Here is a 13,136-nt window from a genome sequence, read left to right as displayed (position 1 = left end):
TTCTAATCTACCAATCTGACAGACAGATAATGAATTAGAAATTCTGTAACCACAATCGACCCGTACCCACCCTCAGTTGTTGTCAAATTTACTAACAATTAATTTATTTATAAAATAAATGACAAAAGTAAAATAGCACAGTGCGGTAGGCCATACACGCCAGATAATTTCTCTCTCCTCACCGTCCCACGTGTCCCCTCCACACAAAAGAGTCGTGGCCACAAGTGTGTGTATGTGTGTCTCTCTCTCCACCATATTTAAACCCAATGATAATCACACAACAATCCAACACAAAGCAAAAACACTACTCCCTCTCTCTCTCTCTCTCTCTCTCTCTCTCTCTCTCTCTCTCTCTCTATTTTTTTGTTTTTCCTTTTTTTTTTTTTTTTTTCTCACGAGACAATTGCCAAAAAGAGAGCTTTGTAATAAAGGAAAAGTAGCAAAATGGAGGAGGGAAAGAGGAGTTGTGTGATGAAGATGAAGAAGAAAAGTGTAGAAGGTCAGGTGATGGACGGTTCAGATATAATGGAGTTGGTTGGGAATGAGAAGGTGTTTAGTAGCTTTGTGGATCATAAGTTTGAAGAGCTGGATAGAGACTGTGATGGTAAGCTCTCTGTGAAGGAGTTACAACCTGCTGTTGCTGATATTGGTGTTGCTCTTGGCTTGCCTGCTCAAGGCTCTGCTCCTGATTCTGACCATATCTATTCTGAGGTCTCTCTCTCTCTCTCTCTCGTGCTTGTTTTGGTTTCTTCTTCATGCGTGTGAGGAAACAGTCTTCTCTTTTCTTAATTGTCAAATATGGGTTGTGTTCCTCTGATGTTTACCCATTTAAATCGTTCATATTTTTTTTTTGTAACGTCCTCAATATATATCATTCTAAAAAAAATTAAATTGATTGGTAATAATTCAAATTATCGAAACACATAATTCATCAATAAGAGAAACCAACCCATCAAATATCAATGCGTATTCAATCTCTCATATATATTAAGTAATAAAATCGTAAAAAGATTAGGCGAATATTTCTTTTATCTCTTACTATTATGAGATTTTTCATTAATTATCATTATTAAACATAATATTAGTAACTTTTGTTTATGTATAATAATTATTTTTTAAATATTTATACTGATTTTATTTGTGTATAAATATGTTCAAATTAAAGTTGACATTATTACTTGTTTTGTTGAGTTTGTTGAATGGTGGTTGTATTATATTGAAGTTAGGTGTGTGGGATATGCACAAACAAAATATGTGGCCACTATTTACTTGTGCTGCTTCTATTATTATTGATATTATTGTTTTGGAAAACTCCAGTTTTTGTACAAAAGAAATTTATTTTTTAATTTAATTTTAATTATAGAAAAAAAAAGAAGGTTTAGCACTTATATAAAAACATAAACACAGAGAGAGAGAGAGAGAATTGGATGATATAGAGCTACTGCAATGCAAACTATCAAACTATAATTCCCCCATTTCTATTTCTGTTATTACTATATGTCATTATTAATCATAGTGAAATCTACATAAGTCAAAATTAAGGTTAATTGGTAAAAATTTAGAACCATACCCTTAAGAATTACTGAGGGTAGGAATAACGTTGAATAATGCTATACTTATCGTATTTTTATATTATATTATTTTTATCATCTTATTTGGTAACATAATATTAGTGTAATGGGTTTCACAATTCATGTATATTTTCAATTCAGTACTAATAAGATAAGAGATAGAACTAGATGGTCATTATAGTTTTACTCTAAAACATTTGACAAAACGTAACTATTGATGAAAAGAAAGAAGATGAGACTTTTTATTGAATTGAAAATATGTATTTTTACAACTTTTGTTGATCTATTTTCAAGATATTTTTCACTTCAATCTCAAATACTAAACAATGATCTAATGACATTCATTTGCATTTGTCAGAGAACTTTATCTTAAGGAAAGTTACCTCATTTATTTGCCTTTCAAGTTTAAGGCAGACAACAGTAATTGCCTTCTTGGAAGTGACTAGAGAGGTTTATTAGTCTTTTGTCAATAGTTTTGAGGATCTTCCAGTGAATGAACCACAAATATATACGTATGCCCATTTTTTATCCTTCTTTTGTCTACACTGTGTTTTTTTATTTTAAATATTAAAAAATCATATGACTTCATCTTTGTGACTTCAAACAGAGTGTTTAGGATAGAGATGAGTTGTAATTGGGTGCATCTAGGTGAAAGTAATTTTCAAACTCTTTGTTTGTATTTTAGCTTGAGAAACATCCAAAACCAATGGTTGAACTTTGTCGGTGCTGTGGGGACTTCACTTCTCTTTTCTTATTTGACTTTTCTTTTTTTGTTGCTTTCTCAAATCTTCTTATCTCTTGAAAGGAGGAATCTAGTGGAATGCTGTGGAATGATAAAATTTTAATGGGGAAAAAAAAAAAGAATTGCAAGGAATCTAATGAAATGGTATGAAATGAATAAATTTTAATGGAAAATTGAAAATTAATCCAAAAAAGAGTGAAGGTAATTGTAAAAATATTGTGAAATATAACTGTGTTGATCGTTAACATGTCTATATTTTACAATTATTTTCATTTCTTAATGTTAATTTGTAATTCTCACAATTATAATTAATTTGACAGAAAGTAATTAGCATAAAGGTGGTTACAAATTTCTAATAATAGGCTTGGTGGAGCCTCTTTTTGCTTAAGCGATAATGATTGATAAGGACTAGACATTAATCTTGACAAAGTGTACTAGTGCAATAGTAAAACCATGTCGTTTCATTTGATCTAGTTAGTCACCTTCCTTAGTGGACTTGCTTGAACTACTAGTGTAATAACTTTGTGATGAGAATTTCTTTTTTTCTTTTTTTAAATACTATTTTCTTTACCATTTTATAACTCATCATTGAGTTATAACAGAGTCTAGCCCAATTAGTCCAATTAATTGAGGCTAGTCAAACCTCTACACTTTTTTTTTTTTTTTGATCGGAAAAAATAGAAAATTTCATTGAAATAAAATAATCCACCCAAGATTCTTTTTAAGGCATCAAGGCATGCTTAGTGCAAAGTGCACCTCCCTTACATTGTGACTTCAGCTGTACCAAAAGAAAATTAAGACAACAAAATTAGAATACATGCGATTGGTTAAGAATATGATATGATAATAACATATTTCTCGGGCTAAAATGAGTTTGGCACCTACAAGTATTATTTTTTTTTTCTTTTCTATTTAATATTATTTCCACATTGTTCCATTGTTGCAAAAGTTATGGTCGGTTGTAGTTTGAAGCTATGTGCTTTTCAGATGCAATAATCTCTTCATTTTTTTTTTTTAATTATATCCTTTTGGTGTGTATACAATAAGCTCATTGGGTTCTCCCACTACTTGTACTTTGTCATATTTTGCATCTAGTGTAGGCTATAAGAAGTGGACTCCATTCTTGACAATGATAGATATAAATTTACAGGTTCTGAATGAATTCACTCATGGTAAACAAGACAAAGTGAGCAAGACAGAGTTCAAAGAGGTTCTTTCAGATATTCTAATAGGTATGGCTGCTGGGTTAAAGAGGGACCCTATTGTAATTCTTCGCATTGATGGCGAAGACCTCCATGAGTTCATCAAGAGCCCAAGTTTTGAACCAGAGATGGTTTCCATATTTTCACAGATAGTGTTACCTGATGATCAGGGATCCCTCAAAGACTACATTATCAAGGCTTTTGAAAAACTTACAGTTGATCAAGGAATGCCTCCTGCTTCAGACTCTTGGGTAATTTCTCCAATTTATTATACTTGACTTTAAAATTAATAAAAAAAAGTAGTCAAAAATTTCAAATCAAATATTGTTACAGTTCTGAGACCTTCAAGCATGGAGTGCCATGTGTATGAGAAAACATGAGTGCAGAGTGCCACATCGGCGTGCATAACAAGTTTCTGTCATCTGTTAAATTATTAATCACCAACTCATCCTTGGAAAAAAAATAACAATTGATAGAAGGAAAATATAAGAAAGGAAATTTGTATTGTATCATACAGTGATAAGACTTGAACCTGAGCATCACACACAGGATAGGGGTCCTCATCCACTAGACCAATATTTGTTCTTTGTCAAGAAGATAAGGTGTTAGCTAGAGAAGTTATGTTATTATTTGAGCACTGCTTTCGGCCCTGAACCGATTGAGATTGTTCCTTTTCATTGGGCAATGATGGGCCCACTCTCACAATCCAATCAAAATAAAAATGAAAATGTAGCAGATCATTCACTTTCAACCAAACATATCCGGCCAAACATTCGACCTATCAATGATTTTCCTTATTATTTGTATCTTGAGTAACTTTAGACAAGACTCTTTCCATTAACGGGTCAAAACATATGTAACTATAAGGATCATTAGGTAGGCGATGAGGTTTAAAAATATAAATTTTATCATCTATTTTAATACTATGATAAATGGTTTGCTGTTATCTCATCTAACAGCTTAAATGATTAAAAAAATGAGGCTTCCTCCCAATGCCTGCATTTGTTCAATCATTATTACCAATACTTCTCACATTTTTACTTCTTTTTTAACTTGTTGGGGCTCTTTGGTTTGAGTAGGTTATGAGCAATGTTGTTGAACCGGCTCTCCAATCCTGTGGTGGCGGTTATGATCAGCAACCCATCTCTCAGGACACATTTTTGGCTGAGTTTAAGAAAGTAGCAGAGAGAGTGGCTCAGAATCTCAAGGACCAGCCTGTGATTGTTGCCCACAGTGAGAATACCTTCAACGGGAGTAGCATCAAGAGACTATTATCCAACAAATTTGAATTCGATAAGGTTTGTAATTCCAATTTCTGTTTTTGTAAATTTATTTAGGCACGTTTCAATTGATGGTTGGTATTTATTTGTCTGTGTCACTTTCCGCTTGTTAGCTGCATGCTTTCTGTGCTTGTGGACCGACCGACCATGACTTTGGAACCATTTTGGTAGAAAATTAAGTAGATTAAACCTTAAGAAAAGGACAGATGACTAACTTACTGGTCACTTTTGAATTAATGTTCTTTAGTTATAGTAGATTTTGCGCCAAATATTATAAATAGTACTTACTTATTTGTGAAATGAAAAAATTATATACAAGCATATAAATCTCACAAATTATTTTTACTTATTACTTAGAGACTTGGCATAGGACCCACTACAATAATTGATATGAACAACTAGGGCAGGTGGAGGCAATTGCCCCAACTAAGTTTGGAAAAAATTTCACTTATGTCTACAATAGAATTCATTTTAAAATTTCCTCACTGAATATTAAGAAATATTATATTGCTTGTGGTTTTATAATTATTATTTTTTTCTTTCCCAATTAAATTTTAGAAAATATTATTTAACCTATGATCTCAATTATTTTCAATATTATATTACTGAATATTAAGAAAAAAAATTTCTTTCTCAATTATTTTAGAAAAATTTCACTTTTGTCTACAATAGAATTCATTTTAAAATTTCCTATATCCCTATTATGTTGTGTATGTTGGTGATCCGCTTTGAGTGATGTCGAATAGTTCGGAAGTATTATACATAAATGAGAAAATTTCCGTGTATAACTGAGGAAAATTTTTGCCCCACGGCAAATTTCCGTGTATAACTATTGGTTGCGCCAATGGTTTGAATGCCATGCATGTAATTTTTTTTTATCCCAATATGCACTTAGTTTTCATTCTCAAACTCAGAATATGTGCAAAGTTTCCTCCAAATAAGGATAAGATTACTCATGGAATTATTTGTTGGCCATTTGTTTTGAAATTCATCAGACACTGGAAACAGCATTGCAGAATGTGCCAACAGATCGTCAGGGGAAGCTGTCTAAGGAGTATCTGCGAGTGGTGCTCGATGTGGTCGCCCCATCCACGGGTCTACCTCCATTAGGTGCAGTTGATCAGGTACTATATATCCTGTCGACATTTAACAACAATATGATAAAAATTCTAATTATAGCCCTTAATTCTAGATCATTTTTTTTTTTTTTGGCAATAAAGTGTGTGCTCTATCTAGTTTAGCAAATATATGATCCACAACTCCTTTTGCAGAGATTGTTTCATTGATTGATTATGTTGAAGTTTGTTTGTCTAGCATATAGTACATATCCATTCACTTTTCTTTATGTATTCAGAAAATCAATGTACCACTCATTCCCATTTTAGGGAGAGACGACACCCATAACAACTTTGGGGGTTTTTTTGGTTGGTACATTTGAGGGCATAGTCTGTTGCTACTGAATTGAATATTTGCTGATATAATTTGACAGATGGACAAGGTTATCGCGGATGTGTTTAAGATGTTGGAGGTGGATGATGGGAAGGCAGTGAAAGAAGAAGAGTTCAAGAAGATAATGAGTGAAATACTTGGGAGTATAATGCTGCAGTTGGAAGGCAATCCAATCTCAATTTCTACAAATACAGTTGTCCATGAACCCCTTGCACCTGCTTCCACACTCTTGCCGCCATCTTCGTCGTCATAATATAAAAAATAAATGCAAATCAACAAAAAATAAAATAGGCTAATCAAACAACCTTGATGAAGGGAATATTGATCAGCAGTTTTTAAGTAATGTACTCTGTGTAGTTCACTTGGTTTTATATATGAATTAACGGTTTAATCATGCAAATATAGGGTAATGTGGAATCCATATATTAATAATATTTTGTTGATTCACTTGTGTATTCAGTTCTTCCTCCTAAATATTCCAGACTCTTAGTGATAATTCATTTTATTGTTTCTTTTCTAATTTTATTATCCCTGTCTTTGATATGGTTATCAGCCATTGGATGGGTTGGAAGCATTATCAATGCAATAAAAAGCTAGCAATGGGATTGTTGGTAGTCGTGGATTGTACCATGCAGTTTGGTCCACGGAATTCATTACAAGTCCTAATCATCATTTTGTAGCCCTCTATGGATTGATCATCTATGAAAAAAACAAATTATTTTGATAATCATAATTATATATAATTAATATGAATTATACATCTTAAGGAAATATAAAAATCTCTTGTGCGCAAGCCCTACTCAATTTTGGGTGTAAAAGTATCCCTCGAGTCCGGCCTAAAACAGTATTACAATTGCATACCATGAGCCCGTCCAACAAACCCATTTATTAAATAAAAAAAATTATAAAATTAAAAATTAACAATTCTATAGCCCAGTGACACAAAATCTTAATATTTAATCATTACATCTTAGTCATAAATATAGGTAAATACATATTCCATCTTAAGTGAATCTTTTACCAATCTCAAAAGGTTAGGATGAGTGATCCATAAATGTTAGTGTTGTAGATGCAACGGTTAGAACAAATGATATGATCGCCATAAATGGAACTATCATGGGCAGGAAAGATTTAAATTGACGTGGAATGTAGTAGTGAAAGAAACATGAAGTTAAATAATTTAACTGATTCTATAGTCATTTATAGAGAAAAATGGCGAAAAAGATTTATACAATCAACCCTACTTAAGCGTCTCAGAATTTTTGGAGGCAACAAACAAGCAGGAAGAGCTCCAACATACCAACACAAGTTTCAACAATAATTCCTAGGAATGCCACTTGATGGAGAATAGAGTGTACACATGTCACGACCCAAACCCGCCTCCAAGGATTTAGCATCGTAACCCAAACCCGCCTCTAAGGATTTAACATCGTAACTAGCCAGTAATTTGTAATTACCAAAGGTCCGCTTAATAGTAATAACAATAATACAATAATAGTAGCCGACGGAAGCCAATTGATAATAAAATATATCGTCCAATGAGTTGTAAGGACTTAAATGAACAAAACAAACTTGCATATATAGATATTCACATATCACATAAGGCCAAGTCCAAACATGTCATAACTTAGGAAATTAAATCCCAAAAACAAAACGGTCAAAACAAAAGTCTGAAACAAAAATTCCATAACATAGAGTCATAGCCACAAGAGGGCAAGGTAAAAACATCCAAAAGCCAGAACACGTGACGGTTCGGAATCTCGCGGTGAGGCACAGTAGTTGGCTTGACAAAACAGGGTTCGGGTCGACTTTGCTAAGTCCACTCCGGCACTTGCTCGCCTACATACATATATTAAACAGTGACAGTGAGCTAGAACCCAATGAATAACAATTGTGTAAAGGGATATATGAATGATGTCCTTATAACAATTCAAAACAGTCAATTTCAATAGTAAATCAGTTCACAAAGCAATATTTTATATATTTCATAGTCATATGCAATCGTAACAGTCATACGTGGTACATCCAATAGCAGAACTGTACAATAGGTCTTAAAGACCGAATAGTCATTGATGGCCATCAATACAGTAAACAGTAGTTCCAAGAATTAGAACTGACAGAGATCTCTGTAACAGTAGCAGTAAACAGTTGCTATGAATGCCACAAGCATAGTTCACAAAATAGGACAATCATTCATTCAGTAAACTCATTTCAGAATGAAGTATATTTCATTGATCAAAAAATAATTCCAATTGAACATAGCTTTACAACATTGTTACTCATAATGGGCTCTGAATTTCGTCCTAAGCTGCGTTAAAGATGCGGCGTCCGACCTAAACAAACAAATTCAAGCACAACAACTCAATACACAATTCATTCATTCAAACAGTTCTATTCAGTTTGTTGTTTACTTGACCGGTTTCCATTCGATGTTCACTCGTTCAGTTCATACTTTCGTTCTATATCTTATTCGTGTTTATGAGATGCAAAAGCACATGAAAAACACTTTAAAACTATGCAAACGGAGGCCCGGAAGGTAGAAAAATGGAGTGAAAACAAAACCGGGTCTGCCCTGTTGGCCGCTCATGCGGTGGCCTAGCCGCTCGAGCGTGCAGAATGCATGTTGCAAGGGGGGGTTGACCGCTCAAGTGACAGCCTAGGCCGCTCGAGCGGTCTGGGTTGAAATGTGCCAAAAATTGCTCTTGTTTATGGACTTCCTTTGCTTCAAATCTACCTACATAACCATATATTTCAAAGCCCAAAATTCATAAAAACATGTTGAATTCACAACTTCTAATTTCAAACAAAATTTACAAGTTCAAAACAAAGCTCAATTTCCATGCAATGATCAAGTTCTTTGAGTTGACATATAAATTCTTTAAACTTGCATTCTTGTGCTTTAAATCCTCAAATCCCATGGAATTTCCCTTCAATTTTGAAAACTCATGCAAGAATGATGTGTATGATCAAGAATAAAATCATGCATGCCTATAATTTGAGCTAATTCTTCCAATTTAGTTGATCAAAGACTCCAAGACATTATAAAAGCATGAACCATGTGTTTCAAACTTCCAATTCCAAAATTAATGAGGAAAACTCTTTGAAACTTGTAGAATTCATGAAGATCATGCAAGAAAATATGTGTATAAACAAAATATCATGAATTCATGTCATGCATGTTGATCTTGGGCTAAATTCCTACAATTCCTTCTTTATTTGCTGATATGAGTTCCTATCATCAATTTACACCACTAAACTCATAATTATGCATGATCTCCTCTATAATTCAACTCAATTTCCAAAGGATGATAACTATGACTTCTCAATTTCATGAAATTTAAAGTAAAATTCTCACCTTAAGTTGGTGAATTTATGAAGAATTCAAGTTCCCTTTCACTTCCTCTTCTTCCTATCTTCTTTCTCCTTCTTGAGCTCTATTTCTCGAAGTCTCTCCCTCTCTCTCTACGTCGATGACTCAATTCAACACAAGACCCACTATCTCTCTCTCTAGTCCTCTCTTCTATATTCAATTGATGTTAGGCTTAAAATTATATTAGCTAATTTAAATCAAATTCACTCAAATTAATTAATCCTCATCATTTATGATTTAAGTCAAACTAAATTTAATTATATCTAATTGCCTATCCAAATATTTAATTCTAACTTGTTAAAATTACTGAATCAGACAAGTTTATTTCATCCCTATACATATTTGTTACAATAACAATACAATACATATAACACATGGCACATAATTCATGTTTAACACAAACACATGATCAATGCAAATCACATAATTAACTTAATTAATTAAGGAGATGGTTGTCACAACACACCATTCATTAGTCAACAGGAACAGTTCTAGCTTCTTTGAACATACCTATAATATAACAACGTATAATGTTTTGCCATGTGTTCCAAATTTTATGAGTTTGCCGTCCTAGGGTATGGTCCTCCAAATGGGAGGAGATAATAGAGAAGACAAAGAAGGCTCTCTAAAAGCTTGTGTTATGTTTCTTAGTAACCATGGATCATTAGAGAATCTTCTAGATGGGAACACCATAGAAGTTTTTGATTTTTTAAAATTGGCTGTTACTGTCTAGTGATGTTTCCAATGTTTAATGCTCATTCCATTGCTAGGCTTTATATATAACATTTTTTCTTCCTTGTTAGTAAAGTTCAATTATAAGTAACAACTTCAATATCCATCTCAAGCTGCTAATCTCAAGGAGAACATGGGGCTAATCATTTCTTGTGTATGCCATTTTGCACTGATAATATTGATATTGTTAGCTGCCATGTGCAGTTTTTCAGGCATCATACTTTTCCTTTGTTGCTTGTTTTGATTTCACTTTTTTGGGAGAAGGAAAAAAAAAAAAATTTGTTCTTTGCTAAATCAGATGCCTTTTTCTGATTTGCAGATTGCTATGACCCCTTGGATCCAAACGGAAACATAACAGTTACCTTCGACATACTTCAATGGACAAGTGATGGCTATGTGGTTAGTATAGTAATTGACTAAATAATCAATTATGTTACATCTGTTTATTATTAAACATAGATAACTGGGTAACATTGGAGGATAAGTTTTGAGCATCTTATGAAAATTGCAGCTGGATTTGATGAGTTCATTGTTGCTCTGATTCGATTAAGATGAAATTGCAGCTAAATATGAATTATTGTTTCTGATTCCATTTAGCTGACTCTGTTGGTTATACTAAATGTTTGTCAAAACTTATCATAAGTTGATTGCAATGATCAATTGGTTCCACATGGTCAATTTGTCTGTTGCAATGCCATGAAGATGTGTCTAAGTGAACTGAGCTAGTAGACTTCCGCAATGAACGCAACCTTGATAATTTGCAGCCTTCAAATTTTCAAAATTAATTGAAACAGTTCTTATTTTAAAAAAAACCCTCATTCTCTAATGCATGTGTTGGTTTTAGGCAAGGGTAACCATCCAAAACAATTATCAATACCGTCATGTGGACAAACCTGGTTGGGAGCTAGGATGGACATGGGCTAAAAACGAGGTCATCTAGTCAATGGCTGGTGCAATTGCCACCCAACAAGGGAATTGTTCATCCTTCAAGTCCCAAATTCCACACACCTGCAGGAGAGACCCTCTTGTAGTTGATCTCATGCCTGATGCTGCACCAGAAAACAAGTCAGGCGGGTGCTGCCATGGTGGCCTTATTGGTGCCTATGCTATCAACCCATTGAAGTCTTTCTCGTTCTTTGAGATTACCGTTGGCAATTTGGAAAGTAATACTCCTGGGTACAAGCCTCTAAATCTTACTTTAATGGCTCCAGGACCCGGTTACACTTGTGGCCTATTGGTGGACACTAACCCCACAGTTTGGTCAGTTATTGGGGGTAGAAGAGAAGAACAGACATTCAGTAAGTACTTCACTGCCAAGTTTATCGTTCTACTGATGAAGATACAATCGTAGAAAATTTGAGACCTAGTGTGGTTAGAAGCATAAAAATTAAAAAATAAAAAAGATTTTTCCATGTGATGAAATTGTCTGATTGGAAAGGTTCTTTCTTGCCCATTTACTATTATAGGATTAGAAGAAAACTCAAAAAGTTGTTATTTTTCAAGATGATAGATTGCCTTGCCTTCTAATACAAGCCATGATCTCATGATTTGATCTTGTGGTTTTCAGGGACGTGGAAATCAACATGCACATACTCTAGTTACTTGGCTAACAGGACACCAGTTTGTTGTGTTTCGCTCTCAACATTTTACAATCCTACCATTACATCATGCCCTGAGTGCAGCTGTGGATGCAAAAGAGCAGAACAAAATACAACATCATGCATTAGGTGCACCATGTTTTTTCTTTGTGATTTCAAGTTTATGAGAAGACGTTAGTTTTGAATGTTTAATTGACATTCGTGTGCATTTTTGTGTATGTAACAGAGAAGATTATATCTCAACACAGTCGGGTTTTCTCAGTAATCCTGACATAGTGAAGTGTACAAATCATATGTGCCCACTTCAAGTTCACTGGCACTTTAAGAACAATTACAGGGATCACTGGCGGGTTAAATTGACCATCTCTAACTATAATTACAAGAGGAACTACTCAGACTGGAATGTGTTGGTTCAGCATCCAGGTTTTAGCCAGTCCGTGACAACTTTTAGCTTCAACAGTACAATGCTTCCCACTGTTGGAATCACAGGTATTTACGATTACTGCTTCACTTCCAAAATTAAATTTTTTTACTATTTGATAAAGTTCATACAATTAGCAGCAGTTTCAAAAATCAATTAAAACTACTAACTTCTTGATTGATTTCTCTCTGCTTTGTTATTTGTTTCTTTCCAAATACCAAGCTTTTGTATGTAACAGTAGGAGAAGATACGCAAATAAAGAATTGTTTCTCAAAAAACCAAGATTCAAAAAATTACCCACCTAAAACTTGTTTTTCTCAGTAATATTTTTTATTTTTTTTGCAGATGAAGTTGCCCTCTTTTGGGGAATAGAATACTACAACCGTGAGCTGTCGAATGCCAATGAGAGGCAACTGGGTTCGGTCACAACGGAGATACTTCTAAAAAAGGACTCGAAATCGTTCACTTTGAGCAACGGATGGGCATTTCCCAGAAGAATTTATTTCAACGGGGAGAGCTGTCAGATGCCACTTCCAGACACCTTCCCAATGCTACCAAATGGTAGCTCCAATCGAAAAACCGTTCATCGCTACTTCATTCTTCCTTTTCTGATCTACTTGACTTTCAAAACATTAGTTGTTTGGCTTTGATTATCTTCCCACATCACAATATCTCTGGTTGTATTGGCTTGATCTTTGCTAAAATAACCGAGTTCTGTACATGCTCACATATATAATATAATGTGAATTTTTAAAGACTTTCTTTATCCAT

At 33.9% G+C, this 13,136-nt stretch overlaps 2 protein-coding genes across 2 annotated transcripts; both read left to right on the top strand.

Moving 5' to 3' along the window:
* Positions 1 to 201: 201 nt before the first annotated feature.
* LOC114299227 (Calcium-binding EF-hand family protein) lies at positions 202 to 6,703 on the top strand. The gene is made up of 5 exons (XM_028243919.2): positions 202 to 711; positions 3,464 to 3,766; positions 4,595 to 4,813; positions 5,791 to 5,919; positions 6,285 to 6,703. The coding sequence occupies exons 1-5, from the start codon at positions 445 to 447 to the stop codon at positions 6,495 to 6,497; spliced, it is 1,131 nt and encodes a 376-aa protein (XP_028099720.2). The 5' UTR covers positions 202 to 444; the 3' UTR covers positions 6,498 to 6,703.
* Positions 6,704 to 10,630: 3,927 nt separating this feature from the next.
* Positions 10,631 to 13,120, top strand: LOC114299209 (COBRA-like protein 2). The gene is made up of 5 exons (XM_028243899.2): positions 10,631 to 10,745; positions 11,191 to 11,644; positions 11,914 to 12,073; positions 12,171 to 12,433; positions 12,711 to 13,120. Exons 2-5 carry the CDS (start codon positions 11,290 to 11,292, stop codon positions 13,013 to 13,015), a joined length of 1,083 nt encoding a protein of 360 aa, XP_028099700.2. The 5' UTR covers positions 10,631 to 10,745; positions 11,191 to 11,289; the 3' UTR covers positions 13,016 to 13,120.
* Positions 13,121 to 13,136: the final 16 nt, after the last annotated feature.

Source organism: Camellia sinensis, chromosome 2 (assembly GCF_055761805.1).
Source record: "Camellia sinensis isolate YWXY chromosome 2, ASM5576180v1, whole genome shotgun sequence".
In the NCBI taxonomy this organism is placed as follows: Eukaryota; Viridiplantae; Streptophyta; class Magnoliopsida; order Ericales; family Theaceae; genus Camellia; species Camellia sinensis.
Note: the sequence above shows the minus strand (reverse complement) of the source record. Positions and strands in the feature narration are given on the sequence as shown.

What these genes read in the sequence shown, in the direction of transcription:
- LOC114299209 (XM_028243899.2), top strand. Translation starts at nt 11,290, where the DNA reads ATGGCTGGTGCAATTGCCACCCAACAAGGGAATTGTTCATCCTTCAAG. An exon ending in AAGAGAAGAACAGACATTCA is followed by an intron (nt 11,645 to 11,913) that starts GTAAGTACTTCA and finishes TGTGGTTTTCAG; the next exon opens with GGACGTGGAAATCAACATGC. An exon ending in TCCCACTGTTGGAATCACAG is followed by an intron (nt 12,434 to 12,710) that starts GTATTTACGATT and finishes TTTTTTTTGCAG; the next exon opens with ATGAAGTTGCCCTCTTTTGG.
- LOC114299227 (XM_028243919.2), top strand. Translation starts at nt 445, where the DNA reads ATGGAGGAGGGAAAGAGGAGTTGTGTGATGAAGATGAAGAAGAAAAGT. An exon ending in CTCCTGCTTCAGACTCTTGG is followed by an intron (nt 3,767 to 4,594) that starts GTAATTTCTCCA and finishes TGGTTTGAGTAG; the next exon opens with GTTATGAGCAATGTTGTTGA. An exon ending in ACAAATTTGAATTCGATAAG is followed by an intron (nt 4,814 to 5,790) that starts GTTTGTAATTCC and finishes GAAATTCATCAG; the next exon opens with ACACTGGAAACAGCATTGCA.